The sequence below is a fragment of the Xiphophorus hellerii genome, chromosome 6 (assembly GCF_003331165.1).
Source record: "Xiphophorus hellerii strain 12219 chromosome 6, Xiphophorus_hellerii-4.1, whole genome shotgun sequence".
Lineage (NCBI taxonomy): Eukaryota > Metazoa > Chordata > Actinopteri > Cyprinodontiformes > Poeciliidae > Xiphophorus > Xiphophorus hellerii.
This window is the reverse complement of record NC_045677.1, coordinates 10,617,399-10,636,975: the sequence shown is the minus strand read 5'-3', so window position 1 is coordinate 10,636,975 and position 19,577 is coordinate 10,617,399. Positions and strand designations below refer to the sequence as shown.

At 37.7% G+C, this 19,577-nt stretch overlaps 1 protein-coding gene and 1 long non-coding RNA gene across 6 annotated transcripts in view; one reads left to right on the top strand and one right to left on the bottom strand.

Moving 5' to 3' along the window:
* Positions 1-987: 987 nt before the first annotated feature.
* LOC116721858 (myosin-7) lies at positions 988-14,537 on the top strand. 2 transcript variants are annotated; one of them, XM_032565876.1, is made up of 39 exons: positions 988-1,079; positions 1,168-1,207; positions 1,311-1,526; positions 1,620-1,763; positions 1,862-2,018; positions 2,110-2,137; positions 3,688-3,793; positions 3,873-3,965; positions 4,043-4,106; positions 4,192-4,290; positions 4,385-4,488; positions 4,640-4,778; positions 4,866-4,984; positions 5,121-5,270; positions 5,373-5,543; positions 5,621-5,930; positions 6,028-6,107; positions 6,218-6,423; positions 6,516-6,639; positions 6,931-7,067; positions 7,157-7,412; positions 7,510-7,752; positions 7,847-8,023; positions 8,118-8,263; positions 8,360-8,450; positions 8,533-8,922; positions 9,012-9,138; positions 9,272-9,390; positions 9,469-9,665; positions 9,888-10,071; positions 10,233-10,398; positions 10,492-10,616; positions 10,701-11,009; positions 11,095-11,298; positions 11,391-11,687; positions 11,900-12,004; positions 12,207-12,302; positions 12,435-12,569; positions 14,422-14,537. In XM_032565876.1, the coding sequence occupies exons 3-39, from the start codon at positions 1,326-1,328 to the stop codon at positions 14,440-14,442; spliced, it is 5,820 nt and encodes a 1,939-aa protein (XP_032421767.1). In that variant the 5' UTR covers positions 988-1,079; positions 1,168-1,207; positions 1,311-1,325; the 3' UTR covers positions 14,443-14,537. The 2 variants fall into 2 exon arrangements, with proteins under 2 accessions (XP_032421767.1, XP_032421766.1); XM_032565875.1 differs by having other exon boundaries at positions 12,435-12,614.
* The window catches only part of LOC116721862 (uncharacterized), a 36,217-nt gene continuing 29,568 nt past the window's right edge, over positions 12,929-19,577 (bottom strand). For all 4 annotated transcript variants that reach the window (XR_004339687.1, XR_004339689.1, XR_004339688.1 and 1 more), the window contains exons 6-7: positions 16,893-17,035; positions 12,929-14,505 (exon numbers count right to left, since the gene is read on the bottom strand). This is a non-coding gene — a long non-coding RNA (uncharacterized LOC116721862). The remainder of the gene's footprint in view (positions 14,506-16,892; positions 17,036-19,577) is intronic.

Sequence of the window (19,577 nt, the reverse complement as noted above, 5' to 3'; positions counted from 1 at the left end):
TTTGAGAGAATCCAAAGCATGTCCACCTGTGACAGACCTTTGTCTGTGCCGCATCGCTCTTGTCGTCTGGTTAATCTTTCAGAATAATGTTCTTTATTTAGACCCACTCACTCACTACGTGATGACTGCTGTTGTTACCATGAGGTCCATCCACTCTGTAATAACCAAAGACAATGTGTGACTCATGCCGCACTGGGACTCCACTTAAGCCCTGAGAGTAATGGACACCAATAGATGAGATATTTCCCTGAAGTATTTCCCCAGAAACAATGTACATCTTCCTCTGTGTTTCAAAAACAACACCGGTAATTAACATGTACAGAATTATTTGTCCTAATAGCAACAGATGTCAACAATGAAACTGTTTCCCACTGCTATAACTCTTAAAATGTTTATTTTTACTTTCATTTTTAAATTATACTTGCTAAATAAAAATGTATTTAATCAATTTCATTTATGCAATTTAAGTGATTCTGAGTTGCTTGGCAGTTACTTAGAGTTTACTATAAACCAACATTTACTTTTCTGCAAAAATCTTTATCACTTACATTTTTTACATTTATTTAGAGTATTTTTTAGCAGTGACACTTGGAACCAGTAGAAAAACACTGTATAAATACATTTTTAGCCTTTGTTATATTTTATTGTTTAAATATGAACCGTTTTCACTTTTTTTTATACGTACCTCGGCCTTTCGCAATAACTTTTGATAAATAAATAAATGTTTCTATGCAGAACTGTTATTTTGGAAGGGATAAACATGGGGAATAAGTCCCTGTATCTATTTAAAGGTTTAGTTCTAGTCTCTGGCTGCTTGGGGATACTTATGAATAATCACTGCAGTACATGCAGTGCCTAATATGGCTTCACCGGGGACCCCATCTCTGATAAGACCCTGACCCGCTGATTTCTGGACTGCTCTCCCACTCATTAACCCCCTCCCGTCTTAAACCCCCTAACCAAACACAGACACAATAACATTCCTGGCCCTAAAGCTCTCCTCCATATTAGGCAAAGGGGTTTTATTTAAAAGGAGAAGTCACAGGGAAGCCCCCAACAGGTCACCATTCTATCTCAAGGTAAGGTATGAAGACAAAAGGCCAGACTTAGCTAGATATGGAAACCTTACTGATGTTATCTCTTCCCATTTGTTTTTTCTTCCCTCAGGGCCTTCTTCACCTCAGTATTCCAGGAAGTGGTCGAAAAGGTAAGAACATCTGAAAACTTTAAACAATAAAATACATTAGAGAAAATTACTTTACCTGCAACACGCAAGCAGTTAAGATGCATTAAGAGAAATTGTTGTTTAGTTGTCCAGGTGAAAGATGGGTGATGCTGCCATGAAAGAATTTGGGGCAGCCGCCCCGTACCTGAGGAAGTCAGACAGGGAGCGTCTGGAGGCCCAGACCCGTCCGTTTGACATGAAGAAGGAATGTTTTGTTCCTGACCCCGATGAGGAATACGTAAAGGCTTCCATCGTAAGTCGTGACAGTGATAAAGTCACTGCTCAGACAGCGAAAGGGAAGGTCAGTACGCAGAAGTGATGCTGCTTTAAAGGCAGCTTATTTTTTTCCACCAGTGAAAGCAGCTTGTTAACAGAAACTCTGTTGATTTTTCAGACTGTCACAGTGAAGGAGTGTGACATACATCCTCAGAACCCGCCAAAGTTTGATAAAATTGAAGATATGGCGATGTTCACCTTCCTCCATGAGCCAGCGGTGCTGTTTAACCTCAAAGAGCGATACGCAGCATGGATGATCTATGTAAGTGGAAAAAAGGCTAACTTTCCACCCTTTATACACCAATCCTAATTCAGATCATTAAAAAAAAATGTTTCACGTTCCATTTCAAATTCTCTCAGACCTACTCTGGGCTGTTCTGTGTGACTGTCAACCCCTACAAGTGGCTGCCAGTCTACAACCAAGAGGTGGTCGTTGCCTACAGGGGAAAGAAGAGGAGTGAAGCTCCTCCTCACATCTTCTCCATCTCTGACAATGCCTACCAGTACATGCTTACAGGTCATTTATTTTCAATGAGCATCACATTTTCAGTTGAGTGAGGGTCAAAAAGAGTAAGCCCTTCAGTAATCCTTTCTTCTCTTTTTTTCAGACAGAGAAAATCAGTCCATTCTCATCACGTATGTTAATTCATTTGGAATCCTCAAAAATACCATGTTGTCATAACTTTGGTAAAATTTAGATTTTCTGCTCTTGTTTCTGCCTTTATTTTTGCCAAAAAAATGTGATTGGTACCGAATCTTGAGTAAAGAATCTTTAGCAAGGAACACAGTACCTTTCTCAAGCATTCAAACACCTTGAACTTTTTCAATTCTAATAACAATGAAGCACAACGTTCTTTGTATTTCACAAGGATTTTAAGTGATAGACCTTCTAGATTTTAAAACAACTAAAAATCAGAAAGGTGGAGTATGTAGTTCCCACTAACCAATACTATATAGAACCAACTTTCTCTACAGTTTAGGCTCCTAGTCTTTTGGGATATGTCTGTAGCAGCTTTACACCTTTCGCAAAGCTGCTACAGACTTTTCGCTTGTTCTTTAGCATAAACTAACTCACGCTCAATCAGATTGCATGGATTGTCTCTAGACATACGTTTTCAACTCCTGCCAGAAATTCCTTAATTAAATTTCAGTTGAACTTTGACTGGGCCACTGTATGATATGGATATGGTTGGCTGAAAACAGCTCAACTGTAGCTCACTCCATCCAGCTTTCCAACTCTGATCAGATGCTCAGATCCTGATCCCATAACATAATGCTGCTACCACCATGTGTAACTGTGAGGATGGGATGTCATTTTTCCAGTACACAATATCTTTGAATGCAGGACAAAACATTTAATTTTGGTCTCTACTAACGATATGTTTATGATGTCCTCTGAATGGCTTGTAGCAAACTACAAGCTATGACCTCTTATAGCTTTCTGTCTTCTTGACAGTCTTCTATAAATACCAGATTTGTACAGAGCACAACTACCTGCTAGCCTGTCAAATAAATCTCTTAGCTGAGCTGTGGATCTCTGCAGCTGTCATGGAATTACCATGGGTCTCTTGGCTGCTTCTAAATAACTCCCTTCTCAACATGCCTGTGAGTTTAGATAGACAACCATGTCTTGGTAGGATTGCATCCCTGCTATGCTCTTTCAGTGTTTGGATTGAGGTCTGGATAGAGCTTTGTGAGATGTCCAAACCTGGGATTGTTTTATGACCTCGGCTTTAAGCGTCTCCATAAACATGATGGTGTTTGTTCAATAGTGATCTCTAACAAGTCCTCGGAGGTTTTATCCAGACCAGTTATATTTATACCAAGATTTTTTTATACAGAGGCAAACTTTACTTACTGATTAGGTGTCTAATGAATGCAGTTGGTTGCCAACAAATGTACTAATGTATGGCACACTTTTCACATTTTCCTCTCCTTTCCTATCCCTCTTCACATACACTACTTTCTGTTGGTCTATCACACAAAATCCCGATAAATACATAGAAGGTTGTGAAAGTGAAATGACTAAATGTTTTAAAAAAAGGCTAAGAACATGTTTACAAGCAACCGTATAATATATAGTACATTGATTAGTTCGATAACAGTGGATGTGAATCTGTGTTATTAATAATAGTGTTGGATGCCATCTTTCCCACCTAATAAAGCCTTTTACTTTGTGTCTTCAGTGGAGAATCTGGTGCTGGGAAAACTGTTAACACCAAGAGAGTCATTCAGTACTTTGCCAGCATTGCAGCTGGAGGTGGGAAAAAGGACACAGGTTCTGAGAAAAAGGTAATACTTCTGAAATTGCAGAATGTCAGCTCTTAGACGCACGTTTTCACTTCTTTAACAGTAAGTTTCATTTTGGTAGGGTACATTGGAGGATCAAATCATCCAATGCAACCCGGCATTAGAGGCCTTTGGAAATGCAAAAACCATCAGAAATGATAACTCTTCCAGATTTGTAAGTTCCTCTCTGTAATGACTCTTCTCCCACTGCAAAAATCACAACATAACTTTTCTTGTCATCTTGTATTTTAGGGAAAATTTATCCGTATTCATTTTGCAGCCAGTGGAAAGCTGGCTTCAGCTGATATTGAGACATGTAAGTGGTGCCTTCTTTTTCTTTAAGTTTGCTTTTACATAAAAAAATGACTCATTCAACCTACATGATGCAAATGCCTTTACAGATCTGCTAGAGAAGTCCAGAGTAACCTTTCAGCTTAGGGCTGAAAGAGATTACCACATCTTCTATCAAATTCTGTCTCAGAAGAAACCTGAGCTGCTTGGTAAATAAAAACATCACATTTTCAAATCAGTACAAATTGATTTCGCATCATTGCATAATGTAGTTATAAGTCATCTTCTTGGCCTACTTTACAGAAATGCTCCTCATTACAAACAACCCCTATGACTACGCCTTCATCTCCCAAGGAGAGACGACGGTAGCCTCCATCAATGATGCAGAAGAGCTGATAGCAACTGATGTGAGTAGGACTTACTTTACAGAGTAATTAGAATATTTGACACATAATATTGTACTGTAACTACATTTTATAGCAGGTATTATATACACTTAATATTATACAGCAAATACTTAGTCCCATAGGTAATAAAACATAAAAAATTTTCATGCAGGAGGCCTTTGATGTATTGGGCTTCACTCAAGAGGAGAAGAATGGCATTTACAAACTGACTGGTGCCATAATGCACTATGGTAACATGAAGTTTAAGAACAAGCAGCGTGAAGAGCAGGCCGAGGCAGATGGCACTGAAGGTGAGAGAGGAATTCTATAATTTGTAAACTCGTAAACTGTTAGGAAAATTATATTAATTAATCTATAATTCATGTTTTTAATTTTAGATGCTGACAAATCAGCTTACCTCATGGGCCTGAACTCTGCTGACCTCATTAAAGGTCTCTGTCACCCAAGAGTCAAAGTAGGAAATGAGTGGGTCACCAAGGGACAAAATGTTCAACAGGTAGGAATTAAACACAGCAAGCTAAATCACCTTCTATCATTTATATGGAGACACGTCACATATCATGCATAGACTACGCACACTGGAATATGAACATTACTATGTTTTTTTTAAGTTTGCATTTCTTTATTTTTAGGTGTATTATGCGGTTGGAGCTCTGGCTAAAGCAGTGTATGAGAAGATGTTCTTGTGGATGGTGGTGAGAATCAACCATTCACTCGACACCAAGCAGCCTCGCCAGTATTTCATTGGAGTGCTGGACATTGCTGGATTTGAGATCTTTGATGTGAGATTCATCTGCTCATATAATTTTGCTATATGTGCAACAACTGGAAAGCAATGCTGGTAAGAAGGATGAGTACTAAAGAATATTGTTGTCAACTTCCAGTTCAACACCTTCGAGCAGCTGTGCATCAATTTCACCAATGAAAAACTGCAACAGTTTTTCAACCACCACATGTTTGTGCTGGAGCAGGAAGAGTACAAGAAAGAGGGAATTGAATGGACTTTCATTGACTTTGGTATGGATCTGCAGGCCTGTATTGACCTGATTGAAAAGGTGAGAATCAGAATATCAAAAATATGAAGAAAGTAAAAGGTCATTTGTGTTTCAAACCACTTTTATTACCCTTTCAGCCGATGGGTATCATGTCCATCCTCGAAGAGGAGTGCATGTTTCCCAAAGCCTCTGATGCTACATTTAAAGCTAAGCTTTATGACAATCATCTGGGAAAATCCAGCAACTTCCAGAAACCCAGGATTGTCAAAGGCAAACCAGAGGCCCATTTTGCCCTGGTTCACTATGCTGGAACTGTTGACTATAATATCAACAATTGGCTGGTGAAGAACAAGGATCCTCTGAATGAGACTGTTGTTGGGCTGTACCAGAAGTCTACACTCAAGCTGCTTGGTATTCTCTTTGCAAATTATGCAGGAGCTGATTCAGGTAAAGGGACATTATAGCTCAACCTTCAGAACAAAGATTGAAAAAGTTATTTCTGTGTTTATTAGTCTAATGTATAGACTTTTGTAATGCTAAATAGTTGAAAGTGGAAAAGGTGGCAAAGGAGGAGGAAGCAAGAAGAAGGGATCATCCTTTCAAACTGTATCTGCCCTTCACAGGGTAAGTAAAGTCAATATCTGAGAGTCAAAACTGATTTTCACCCAGTAACTCAGATATTTTGGTGTTAACACAGACTAAATATTCAGCATTGTAGTTAATGTCATGCACAGGAGAACCTGAATAAGTTGATGACCAACCTGAGGTCTACCCACCCCCACTTTGTGCGCTGCATCATCCCCAACGAGAGCAAGACTCCTGGGGCCATGGAGAATCCTCTGGTGATGCACCAGCTACGCTGTAACGGTGTCCTGGAAGGCATCAGGATCTGTAGGAAAGGCTTCCCTAACAGGATCCTCTATGGAGACTTCAAGCAGAGGTATTACATCAGTACATCCAAAGGGTATTACCTTAGTACATCCCAGGAGTTGTACTCTACAATGTCCTGCTAACAAATATATGATTTCCCAGATATCGTATCTTGAATCCTGCTGCCATCCCTGAGGGACAGTTCATTGACAGCAGAAAGGGAGCCGAAAAACTTCTTGGATCTCTTGATATTGATCATAACCAGTACAAGTTTGGGCACACTAAGGTAAATAAAACATTAAAAAGTCAGAACTACAGACCAAATGTTGTATTTACCTTTCAATAGACTGCAGAAAATGATTTGTAGTGATTTAATATATATTAATATATTATATAGTTGAAGTATAAGATGACACTCTTAAGCCTATTCCAATTTTGGGATGTATTCGATTTACAATTTCAAACTGTCATAACTAAAACGATTGTAAGACAGAGTTGTCTCTCTAAGGTTACAAATACACTGTACAGGTATCTTAATAAGTAGTACATAGTCACATCTTGTTCCATGTCCCTAAAGGTGTTCTTTAAAGCTGGTCTTCTTGGTCAACTGGAGGAGATGAGGGATGATCGCTTGTCACTCATTATCACCGGAATCCAGGCGAGATCTAGAGGTTTACTTGCAAGAGTTGAATTCCAGAAGATTGTTGAAAGAAGGTATGAATTGGGACCTTTAAAATAACACAAAATACAAGAACTTCATAACTTTGAAAATTACTATAACAGCAGCAATTAATTTTTTACAGGGATGCACTACTTGTAATCCAGTGGAACATCCGTGCCTTCATGGGGGTCAAGAATTGGCCCTGGATGAAGTTGTACTTCAAGATCAAACCTCTCCTGAGATCTGCTGAAGCAGAAAAGGAGATGGCCAACATGAAGGAAGAATTCCTGAAACTGAAAGAGGCCTATGCAAAATCTGAAGCTCGCAGAAAAGAGCTGGAGGAGAAAACTGTCTCTCTTCTCCAGGAGAAAAATGACCTGCAGCTGCAAGTCCAAGCTGTAAGTCTCCCAGCATCACGTGTATTCAATAAGACATATCATACTTATATTGAGTGTTTCTGCTCAAACGATTTTTATAAATATAATGACCATTTAGGAGCAAGATAATCTTGCTGATGCAGAGGAGAGGTGTGAGGGGCTAATCAAACACAAAATTCAAATGGAAGCAAAAGTCAAAGAGCTTTCTGAGAGACTGGAGGATGAAGAGGAAATAAATGCTGAACTGACTGCTAAGAAGAGGAAGCTGGAGGATGAATGCTCTGAGTTGAAGAAGGACATTGATGACTTGGAGCTAACTCTGGCAAAAGTGGAGAAAGAGAAACACGCTACAGAGAACAAGGTTCGGAATTGTGACTTTTTATTAAAGTTAAAACAAACAGGAATTATTTAGTCCATAATCCAAGTCTTAATTTTCTTATTTGCTTAATTTACAGGTAAAAAACCTTGTTGAAGAGATGGCTGCTTTGGATGAAATCATTGCCAAGCTGACCAAGGAGAAAAAAGCTTTACAAGAAGCTCACCAACAAACCCTGGATGACCTACAGAGTGAGGAAGACAAAGTCAACACTCTGACCAAGGCCAAGGCAAAGCTGGAGCAGCAAGTGGACGATGTGAGACTTTAACGGTCAAATATCAGAATTCCAACTAATGTATACATCTGTTAGTATAAAAAAGATTATTGTCTAATTTTCTGATAATTTTCAGCTTGAGGGATCTCTTGAGCAAGAGAAGAAGATTAGACTGGACCTTGAGAGAGCAAAAAGAAAGCTGGAGGGAGACTTAAAGTTGACCCAGGAAAGTCTAATGGACGTTGAGAATGACAAGCAACAACTTGAAGAGCGTCTCAAAAAGTAAAAAATATTTGAACAATTTATTTGATCCAAACAAAGAATAATCTAAAAATATACCCAGTATGGTGGATTTATAACTTTGCTTTTTCAAAACAGGAAAGACTTTGAACTAAGCCAACTGAATAACAAAATTGAGGATGAGCAAGCTATTGCCATTCAGCTTCAGAAGAAACTGAAAGAACTTCAAGTAATCAACAGACCATAACACATTTGAAAAGTAGGCAAAACAATGAATAAAGTCTGTAAACATAAGAATTATCCTCCAACAGGCCCGCATTGAAGAGCTGGAGGAAGAGCTTGAGGCAGAACGAGCTGCTCGAGCCAAGGTGGAGAAGCAGAGAGCAGACTTGGCTAGAGAGTTAGAGGAGATCAGTGAGAGACTGGAGGAGGCTGGAGGAGCCACAGCCGCCCAGATTGAGATGAACAAGAAGAGGGAGGCCGAGTTCCAGAAACTCCGCAGAGACCTCGAAGAGGCCACCCTGCACCATGAAGCCACCACTGCCACTCTGAGGAAGAAACAAGCCGACACTGTTGCTGACCTGGGAGAACAGATCGACAACCTGCAGAGAGTCAAGCAGAAGCTGGAGAAGGAGAAGAGCGAGCTTAGACTGGAGCTGGATGATGTGGTCTCCAATATGGAGCACATTCTGAAGACCAAGGTGAACTAATGCTACTCACGTATGCCTTTATGAAAATGGTACATACAAAAGATTGATGCTATATTTTGTATTAATTTCTGAAATTTCAGATCAATCTTGAGAAAACCTGCAGAACTCTTGAAGATCAAATGAACGAATACAAAACCAAGTTTGAAGAGGCGCAACGCTGCATTAATGACTTCAACATGCAAAAAGCAAAACTTCAAACAGAAAATGGTACAGTATTTTTGTGAATAAACAAAGAAAAACGTTTTGTCTGAATAATGTTTAAGCTTGAAGAATTTATAGTCCAGTACAAGTTCCAAAAGAAACATTAACACAATTTTTACCACTTTAAAAAAAAACCTAGGTGAACTCTCTAGGCAGCTGGAGGAGAAGGACTCATTAGTGTCTCAGCTGACAAGAGGAAAAATGTCCTACACTCAACAGATTGAAGATCTGAAGAGGCAGCTTGAAGAGGAGACAAAGGTAAATGAAATGTTGGGCCTGACAGACTATCCAGTGTCTTTAATTTTCACATGTTGCATAATTACTTTTTGGTAACAGGCCAAGAATGCATTAGCCCATGCGGTACAGTCTGCTCGCCATGACTGTGACCTCCTCAGGGAGCAGTACGAGGAGGAGCAGGAAGCCAAGGCTGAACTGCAGCGCAGCATGTCCAAGGCCAACACTGAGGTGGCTCAGTGGAGAACCAAGTACGAAACTGATGCCATCCAGAGAACCGAGGAACTGGAGGAAGCCAAGTAAGATGCTGAGCTTCAATCTAGAACCATTACACAATACTAAAACAGACATTTCACTTCGTCTAGCAGATCAGCTTTTTGTTTGTGTTATGTTCCTACTAAGATGTAAGACGAACAAAAAGTTTGTCTGTTGGATGACCTTGCAACTGGTGCTTACATTTTCTTATGCATTATTTATCAAACTTCAGGTTCATTAACTGCTTTTAATGACAATTTCTCAAGGAAGAAGCTGGCTCAGCGTCTGCAGGAGGCTGAGGAGGCTGTTGAAGCAGTGAATGCCAAGTGCTCCTCTCTGGAGAAGACCAAACACAGGCTGCAGAATGAGATCGAAGATCTCATGGTGGACGTAGAGAGGTCTAATGCTGCTGCTGCTGCTCTGGACAAGAAGCAAAGGAACTTTGACAAGGTAAAGTCCTGTTAGTTTACATACCATGAAGTAGATTCAATATATCTAGGGTTTCTTTGTAGACTAGCTAATGTTGAAAGGTGGATATGACTAAATTATGCTTCAAGTTCTCTTCCAGTAAAGAGAATAATGATTATTGTTCACCTGTCTTTCCTCTGCAGGTCTTGTCTGAGTGGAAGCAGAAATATGAAGAATCTCAGTGTGAGCTGGAAAGCTCCCAGAAAGAGGCAAGAGCTTTGAGCACTGAGCTTTTCAAACTTAAAAACTCCTATGAAGAGTCTCTGGACCATCTGGAGACCATGAAGAGGGAGAACAAGAATCTGCAGGGTAAGATGTACTGCTCGCCATGCAAAAGTTTTTTAAAAAGTTCTGTGTGAAATTATATCACCCAGTTTTTTTACTCTGCTTGGTGTCACACAGAGGAAATTTCTGACCTCACTGAGCAACTTGGTGAGAGTGGAAAAAATATCCATGAGCTGGAAAAGCTTCGAAAACAGCTGGAACAAGAAAAGAGTGAGATTCAGTCTGCTCTTGAAGAAGCGGAGGTATATATCTTTGTTATGGGATAAAAGGCATTTCAAAAGAACGTCATTATGTGCTGTAAACCTCTGTACATTTCTTTCCACCAGGCTTCCCTAGAACACGAAGAGGGCAAGATTTTACGGGCCCAATTGGAATTCAACCAAATAAAAGCTGATATTGAACGTAAACTGGCTGAGAAAGATGAGGAAATGGAGCAGTGCAAGAGGAACCTGCAGAGGACAATCGACACCCTGCAGAGTTCTCTTGAGGCCGAGTGCCGCAGCAGGAATGAAGCCCTTCGTCTGAAAAAGAAGATGGAGGGAGACCTCAACGAGATGGAGATCCAGCTTAGCCAAGCCAACAGGCAGGCAGCTGAGTCCCAGAAACAACTCAAGTCTGTTCATGCACATCTGAAGGTAAACTAAAACAGAATAAACTCATTTCAAGAGATACTCTAAAAATATATATGTATGTGCTCATGGTTAATGCCATTTTGTAAAGGATTGCCAAATTCAGCTGGATGAGGCGGTTCGGGCTAATGATGACCTTAAAGAGAACATGGCCATTGTTGAAAGACGCAACAACCTGCTTCAGGCAGAACTGGAGGAACTGAGGGGCGCTTTAGAGCAAACCGAACGAAGCCGCAAACTTGCTGAGCAAGAGCTGCTGGATGTTAGTGAGCGGGTGCAGCTACTGCACTCACAGGTGAGACTACATCTCAAAGGTAACAACACTCCCTGTATGGAAAAAATAACAGCTTCACAAACTCTCAAATATCTCATTTTGAAACCATGCAGAACACCAGCCTGATAAACCAGAAGAAGAAGCTGGAGGGTGATACAGTCCAGCTTCAATCTGAAGTGGAGGACGCGCTGCAGGAATGCAGAAATGCTGAAGAGAAGGCCAAGAAGGCCATCACTGATGCTGCCATGATGGCAGAGGAGCTGAAGAAAGAGCAGGACACCAGCGCTCACCTGGAGCGCATGAAGAAGAACATGGAGCAGACCATCAAAGATCTGCAGCACCGTCTGGATGAAGCTGAACAGATCGCCATGAAGGGAGGCAAGAAGCAGGTCCAGAAGCTCGAGGCCAGGGTGAGTGAAATCACTGAACATATAATACAAATTTGAGCTGAAACAATGAGCCATTTATGACTGAAACCTCATGTACCTGTTATTTAGATAAAACATTTTTTATAGATTTACAGCGTTTCTCCACTCTGGACAAACGCTGTGTGTGTAACACTTATCTCCTTTGCTCTTGATACAACAGAGAAAATAAAGATATTATGTCCTGATGTGTCCAGGTGAGGGAGCTTGAGAACGAAGTGGAGTCAGAGCAGAAGAAAAGTGGAGAAGCAGTAAAAGGAATGCGCAAATATGAGAGACGCATCAAGGAGCTCACATACCAGGTAAAATTTCAATTTGGAAATATTTGTCCAATTAGTAAGGATCCATCTTTACCAAGCATTTTTAATTGAACTTAAAAGAGTTTAAATATGTTCCATCTACTGGAAGAATCAGACTATAAACATTCAGACAAGAAGAATCAGACTAAAGAGAACGTAGTATTCATAAATCATGTTTTACATTCCCATTCAATGATCTATGCAGACCGAGGAGGACCGCAAGAATGTTGCACGTCTGCAGGATCTGGTTGACAAACTGCAGCTTAAAGTGAAGGCATATAAAAGAGCTGCTGAGGAATCTGTAAGTTTGGGATTTCCTAGAAATGTGGTAGACTTAGGACGAGCATGTGCTTTATTGCTTCAGTGTTTGACAGTTTTCTGCAAGAGACCTTAAAGCGCTTGCTCAGGAGTGCGATGTTGTTGTATCTTGCAGGAGGAGCAAGCCAACACTCATATGAGCAAGTTCCGCAAGCTGCAACATGAGCTTGACGAGGCTGAAGAGAGAGCTGACATCGCTGAGTCTCAGGTCAACAAGCTCCGTGCCAAGAGCCGCGATGTGGGGTCAAAGGTCAGAGACTCCTCCAGATTTGAGCATGAAAAATAATTCAATGTGGTAATGCACTTTTTGTTTATTTTCCTGAATGCAGTGTTTCTAGCTTCTGCAGTTTCAATACTAAGAATAAGAACAAGTAGAAAAGAGACTGTGGTTAAATACTGACATCTTTCCTTGAAATCAGTGTAAATAAAATACCTTAACTACATGCAAAAACATCCACTTAATATATTTTGACATCTATTTCAGTAATTATCAACAAAAACAATTATTTAAGTGATATTCATCAAGGTGGCCAAGTTTTAATTATAGTGATAGAGTGAGCCTGTGAATGAGTGTGTAAAAAAAAAATCAAACGAAATAAATCAGACCAGTCTGTTTTACAGATAAATTTTATTCTGTGATTTTCTTGTTAGTGAATTTTATCTATCTATTTGTAACACTTTAAGAAAAAGAATGTTTATATTGATCTTATGGTAGAAGTAAGTACTTTCATAACAGGATGGGCCATTAAAATCTGAACTCACATAAAAAATATTGTTTTTCTCTAAGTGTTTTTGACAATAAATCACCTTCAATTGTTCCCGTTTTAGATCAGTTATGTTCGTCAGAACAATTTCTACCATCTAAAGGCCAAAATAATATAACACATATATGCGTTTTTTTTCAGAATTTTATTTTCTTTAAAATCCAAAGTTTAAATAAACGTCCTTTATTTGGTGGGACTGGCTTTAAACTCTACATTTTGGGTAGATGTTTCGGGCTTCTCGCAGTCATTTTCTGGAACCTGCCTTCTTTTTGAACATTAGAAAGTGTTTATATATTTACATGTAGTCCTCTGAACAAATGAATACAGGCATCTGGAAATCATACCCAAGACTAAACCACACTTGTGGGTATATTACATAATGTTGTTAGATATTTTTGGATGATTTGGATGAACAAAATGTTGTGAACTAACCAATTAGAACTTCAAAAGTCCATATGGTCACCTGGGCGTTCCTAATGTTTAAATGCACACTAAACATGTGGCATGTAAAGCTTTGACTTTGAAAGAAGTAATAATAAAAAAGAAAAACGTTTCAAAAAATCTAGTTATCATTATTATTAAATAAAGAAAAATCATTTTGTTTAACCTAACTGACAAAAACCAGAAACAGTTTAGTCAGATTCATTGTCAGACAGTGAGAGAAGATTAATCTTTTTACACAGTGTATGAAAACATCTGGTTTAGATGTGGAGCTAATTATATTTTAGATGATTACTTTTCAAGTACAGGTCTGAGTGTTGGCTAGATAGTGAGTTAGATGGTGGTAAAAACAAAATGAGAAAGAGCAGAAAACAATCAGCGACAGGACTTCATGCAGCTGTCCAACTGTTTTTTTCATTAGTCTTTTTGCATTAATAGCTTTCATGCAGTTAGTGCGACATTCAATGTGTTACTATATTATCCACATATGTGTTAAGGTAGTTGATTTAGACGGATTAAATTATTACCCTTGAGATTAGCAGTGGAAAATGTTGTTAAAAAGACATAAACATAACTTTGCATAAACACAGAAAAACATAAATTTGCTTCTATTCAGTACTGTGTGTTTATTTCATTTATTTTCATTATGATCTGCATTATCTAGTCCCATAACTTTCTACATTATTTTCAGTGAAACAATTTATACTTAAGACATCGTGCCTCAATAAAAGACATTCTATAGTTACAAAGAAAGTAACGAAAACAATGTTATGATTATTTTACAACACATATTTTTCAAACTCTGTGGGCCATTTTGTGTAACCCTTACTGAATTTACTCAATGTTTAGTTACTAATCCATCACTTATTGTTCCCTTTTTGTCATTCTTCATCACAGAAAGGGCTGGATGAGGAATGAAACAGTGATGGCCACCTAAGACCTTTGGGATCTTCTGTGATGTCCCCCTTGTCTGCAATGTTACTGTAGAATAAAGCAAAATGCATTCAAATTAACAAAAGGAGTCCTTTCTCATTGTTTACAGCAGAAAAAAATGTTCAATGACAACTCTGACCAACAGAATACCAATAGCATAATTTAAACTACAAAATATAGAAATGGCCAGTGAGTATGCACTTTATGCTTAAGCCACAGTCTTTAAGGTATTTGGAGAACTTTACACCAACAGTGCATTCCATTGCTTTTAGGAGTCACTGAATAAATACTGTTGATTTGTGTATTATTTAATTTCCGTATTTAGCATCCAAGGTTTGTCAGAAAACATTAATAAACAACCAACATCATGAATACGAATGTAAACAGCTGACATATTGAAGATAAAGTCATTGAGAGGCTGAAAGCTGTGTAACCCAGGAACAAAATGTCCCAAGGTTTGAGCATCTCAAAGAGTGAGAACTACCAAGTCATGGTTATGAGTAAGACATGCAGTACTGGAAGAGGAATGGGAGCAAAGAACAAGGAAAACCTGTGAGCTTATATACAAAGGAAAGAGGAAAGAGAGAACGACACTGAAAGCACGTGTGGTAATTAGTTAATTGGGAGGCTGTTGAGGAGAACAAATACATACAGTACAAACTCAGGGGATGAGACTAACATTGATCCAATAAATCCATAATGGCAAAAAGACAGAGCTAAGAAACTAAACATAAAGGAATGAACTAATAAGGCAATTCCTTACTAACAACAAGGAACCCACAGAAATGTGTTCAGAGGGAAATTAACTATATAAGACAAGATTTTTTAAATAATATTAAAGAAATCAAAACCTAGAGACCTAAAGATCATGACATAAACTGACAGGCTGGGCAATAATTAAAGGAACAAGGAGCAGAAGGTAACTGGAGAATCTGTAACTGGAAAATTGTTAGGTAATATGCTCCACAAATTTGGCTTTTATGGAAGACTAGCAAGAAGAAGCTCAAGATTTTCCATTTTCAGTTTATGACTAAACAATGGATGTAGCAATCTGAATAGAGGTAAATATTTACCATCTTTGTACAGCTAATGAATGCCCTATGTTCACAAACAAAAGGGACATGAAGTAAGTGGTCAGATTCTGCCCCCTTGTGTTGACAAGATGTGTTGTAGATATTTTCTGAATGCCTAGTGGGTCCCCCAAACACACTTCCCCCTAAAAACCCCCAAAGTATTTAATTAATATGAAGCACAGATTTACTGTTACATAAGGAGCCAAATAATCCTTATTCCTTATTTTCATGGGAAAAAGATAAACGTTCCTTTAAATTTTAGGGCTAATTATATGTATCTAAAGAATTGGGAGTGTACTTTGTGTTTGTTACAAACTTTTTTGCTTTTTCTTTGTTTAAAATGATGTGAAGTGCGTTCTTGTACACTTTATACTAGATTAATGTAGCTTCAGAACCTCGTAAAACAGGATATCTAGGAATTAAATCTCTTAATTTGAGAGGGGGCATTTTGTTTTTACCATGTCTGCAGGTGCGTACATCATTTATGAGAGTAATATGAAGAAGATCTGGAGTGTTAGTAACATTGGGGCAAATAAAAGCCATGGTGAGTTGGGGATGTAACTTCACTTCGTTTTTCTCCCTGTATACCAGTAATGTTTACATTCACAGAGAAAAGGGGCGAAATTATACGTTAAACCAGCTGAAGATAATACAAGCGTCTAAGGTCCAGTATACGTCCTTAAAAAAAACGAACATTTGATACATTTATTTTGCACTGAAAACATTTTACATTTATACAGTACAACATGCTTATACAATGCTGATTTCGTCTGCTGCAGACATATGGATCAGAAAATCTTTGTGACAACTAGATGTACTGTAACAAACATACATATAACGTAGCTGGACTGTGAATGAAAAAAAATACAATGATTTTATTTATAAAGAGATTAAACACTAACAAATTTTAAATGTCTTGTGACGCAAATATATACGTATATATAGTAGTATTCTTAGGCATTAAATTTTAGCACAAAGGGAATGTATATCATTCCATCCATATTACTTCATGATGCTGGTAAAATAATGAAAAACACTTGCAGTAAAACAATCAAAGTAATGCTCTTCCAACTCAGATATTTATGTTTCTGAAAATGTAAGAGTATATGTCAATTATTTAAGGGCTAATTAAATAGTGCTGTATTTTTTTATGTTAACTGAAAGACGTACAATGCAACATCCAATCAAACATAATAACAATCACTACTGCAACAAGTTAGTAAACAATCAGCTACATTTTTGTTTTGGGAAACAGATTTTTAGTTAAAATGGGAAAATCACCTTAATAGATAAAATATCAAACATAAAGCATGCAGGTATGCCAAGATGCTTAAGTAGCATTATCGGTAAATTTCAGCTTACCTTCCTTCGGGTTTTGTAGCTGTACAAAGTGGCACAGAGAGACTGTCAGCATATGAAGAAGTGAGGCAGAAGATGGATGCAAGCTGGCACCGAGTGCTTGATCTGTATCTCACATGGCTCCGTCCTCCAAAGATTTTCAATAACTACAGAAAGATTACAGGACAACAAAAGAATCTTGTCATCCATACAATACAAACAAATCTCTCTGTTTGCTTAAATGTCCCCCTGAGTCCATAGTAGCATTTAGATGTTGTTACAATTGTATTACAAGCTTTAATTTGTTAATTGCTTAATACATAGGACAGCGATGTTTACAAAGGCTCAAGGACTGTGGCAAATATTAAAACCAGATGGATTTTGAGGTGACACCATTTGTTGTTTCAGCTTAAGAACAATTGGAGCCACCTAAGAGGAGTTATAGATTGAAGCTGGAATGAAAGTCAGTGGGGTGACATGAGTTAACATTTCCAATGGGATGGAAACAGCTGAGAATGATAATCCAATAATATGAAATCAAATTCTTAAAGACGTTTGCATTGTTTACTGATGCCTCGCAAAGCATCACACTTCAACACAGAACTAAGTGTGATGGAGTCAGAAGATTTCTATCTTTCAAAACTTTTTAAATAATCCTACCCACTTAAACAGGTGAAATGATTCTCATTTGTAAAGGCCAAAAAAGTTCTTACATAAATTCAAACTACAAGAAGGCTACATTAAACATCTTACTTCTTCCTTTTATATCAGTCCACATCAATAGAACTCCACATGTGCAATTAAATTAATTTGTGCTACTTTAATTTTGGTAGACAGCAGAAATGTATTTTCTCTTTTGAAAAACATAAAGCAATATTTAGTAAATGTATTAATTCAAAAGATAATGTAACATATAAAATCATATCCTGTATTCAAAACACAAGAAGGCTGTATTAAGTGACTACTTTTTAGGTCAATCCCACCAATTGTGAGGGAAATCCAGAAGCAAGATTTATTGTTTAAAACTTGCTTAATTGAGTTTCAGTTTTTAAACAGAAAAGAAATACTAATTTAGTTGAACTGTAATAATATTACGCAATAAATTTTTTAATAATGTAAGAAATATGAATAAAAATTCTCTTTGCCAGAGAGAGCATTTTCAGTGCAGTGCACCTGCTTCCTCACATCTATCATGACATAAAGTTGCAGTTCAACTTTATCACTGCCCTCAAAGGCTGTCCTTCACAGTCACAGAGGAAAAATCTAGACAAGAATTTGACAGGGTTATCTTTGTCCACAAGGCCAAAGGAGAGGGAACACTGCCATGATACAATGAGACAAAGGGTGTAGACCTTGCGGGGCAGAACAGTGGTGAGTGATAATTTAAAGTCTCTGACCAGAGATTTCACTAAATGGCAGCTGCAATTCTTCATTGTCTCAGCAGTGACTTTGGATGCCGCTCTACTTTGCTGAAGTTTATCTTTTAGATTAGGAATCTTAACAGGGCCAACGAGTCAAGATCTCTTCCACAAACATTGTTTCAGGAACAAATTGGTCTTAATCTTTGTCATTAACCCTCCTTGTCCATCAATCTTCTGTGTGAGGGTTTAAACACGCCTACTCAGCACACTAATAGAGACAGTGAAGGAAAGTAGAGGGATTCCTTGATTTTAGTCCACTTTCACAATTGTAAGCATGTTGTTATTAAAAAATTTGTGAATTTAAAAAGATACACTTGATATAAAATCTCATATTTTTCTCCAATAGATATTAGCAAAACATATTAAGTTAATAAAAAAGATGAAAATAACATTTAGATTTCAGGTTTAAACAAACCCAAGCTAGAGGAAGGTAAAACATGCAAACATTCCATTTAAATGAATCTTAGAAACTACTTATACCAACAGAATTATACTTCAAAATAAAAACATTTTAATTAAACCATCAACAAATCTATAATAATAGCATGAAGAAATTAAATATGATTTCACATGATTAAATTAGGAGTCACTTGATATCAACCCTGTCCTTGATCCCCACCTTTTGCCCTCCCCTTTCATTGTACCATGTATTGTCCTCGCCTTGTTTGACATAAGGTTACAGCAACAAATAGCAGCAGTCCATCCTGCCCAAATAGGACGTTTTTTTTATGTGCAATCTTTATCCAAATATTTATGCCATATTTGGTGGATCAACAGGCTTTATTTAAGGAGATACGGCTTCTGTCCGACACGACACTGAGCATTTTCTGTGCTTACAGATTAAGAGTTAAAGGTAAGATAAACATTGTTAACATTATTTGGTACAATTTGATTCTTAACCTAGTTAAAACTTCAAATAAATGTGAAATCTTTCATTTGGAATAACAAATGGTGATTTTTATTAGCATGAATTGATTTGGTTTTTGTTTTTTCTGACTGATTCAGATCTTTTGAAGTCTAACCCACCCAAGGTAAAAACCAGCTTTGGCTACAAAAGGATTTTTGTTGTATAATGAAAAATATTGATGACAATATGATTGAAATACATTTTTTGTTATATTAGATGAATTAGAAATTCAAAGTTAAGTTGTATTATTATTTTTAGAAGCAACTTTCCTTGTTGACTCCTAGTTTCAAAACAAGTCAAGCAATTAAAAATGAGCATTCTCTAATATATATATATATAAAAAACTGATCTGACAGCAATAAATAATCATAAATTCAAATG

Coding starts and splice junctions, on each gene's coding strand:
- LOC116721858 (XM_032565875.1), top strand. CDS start 1,326: ATGGGTGATGCTGCCATGAAAGAATTTGGGGCAGCCGCCCCGTACCTG. Junction 6,640..6,930: donor ACAAGTTTGGGCACACTAAG/GTAAATAAAACA, acceptor ATGTCCCTAAAG/GTGTTCTTTAAAGCTGGTCT. Junction 8,024..8,117: donor TGGAGCAGCAAGTGGACGAT/GTGAGACTTTAA, acceptor GATAATTTTCAG/CTTGAGGGATCTCTTGAGCA.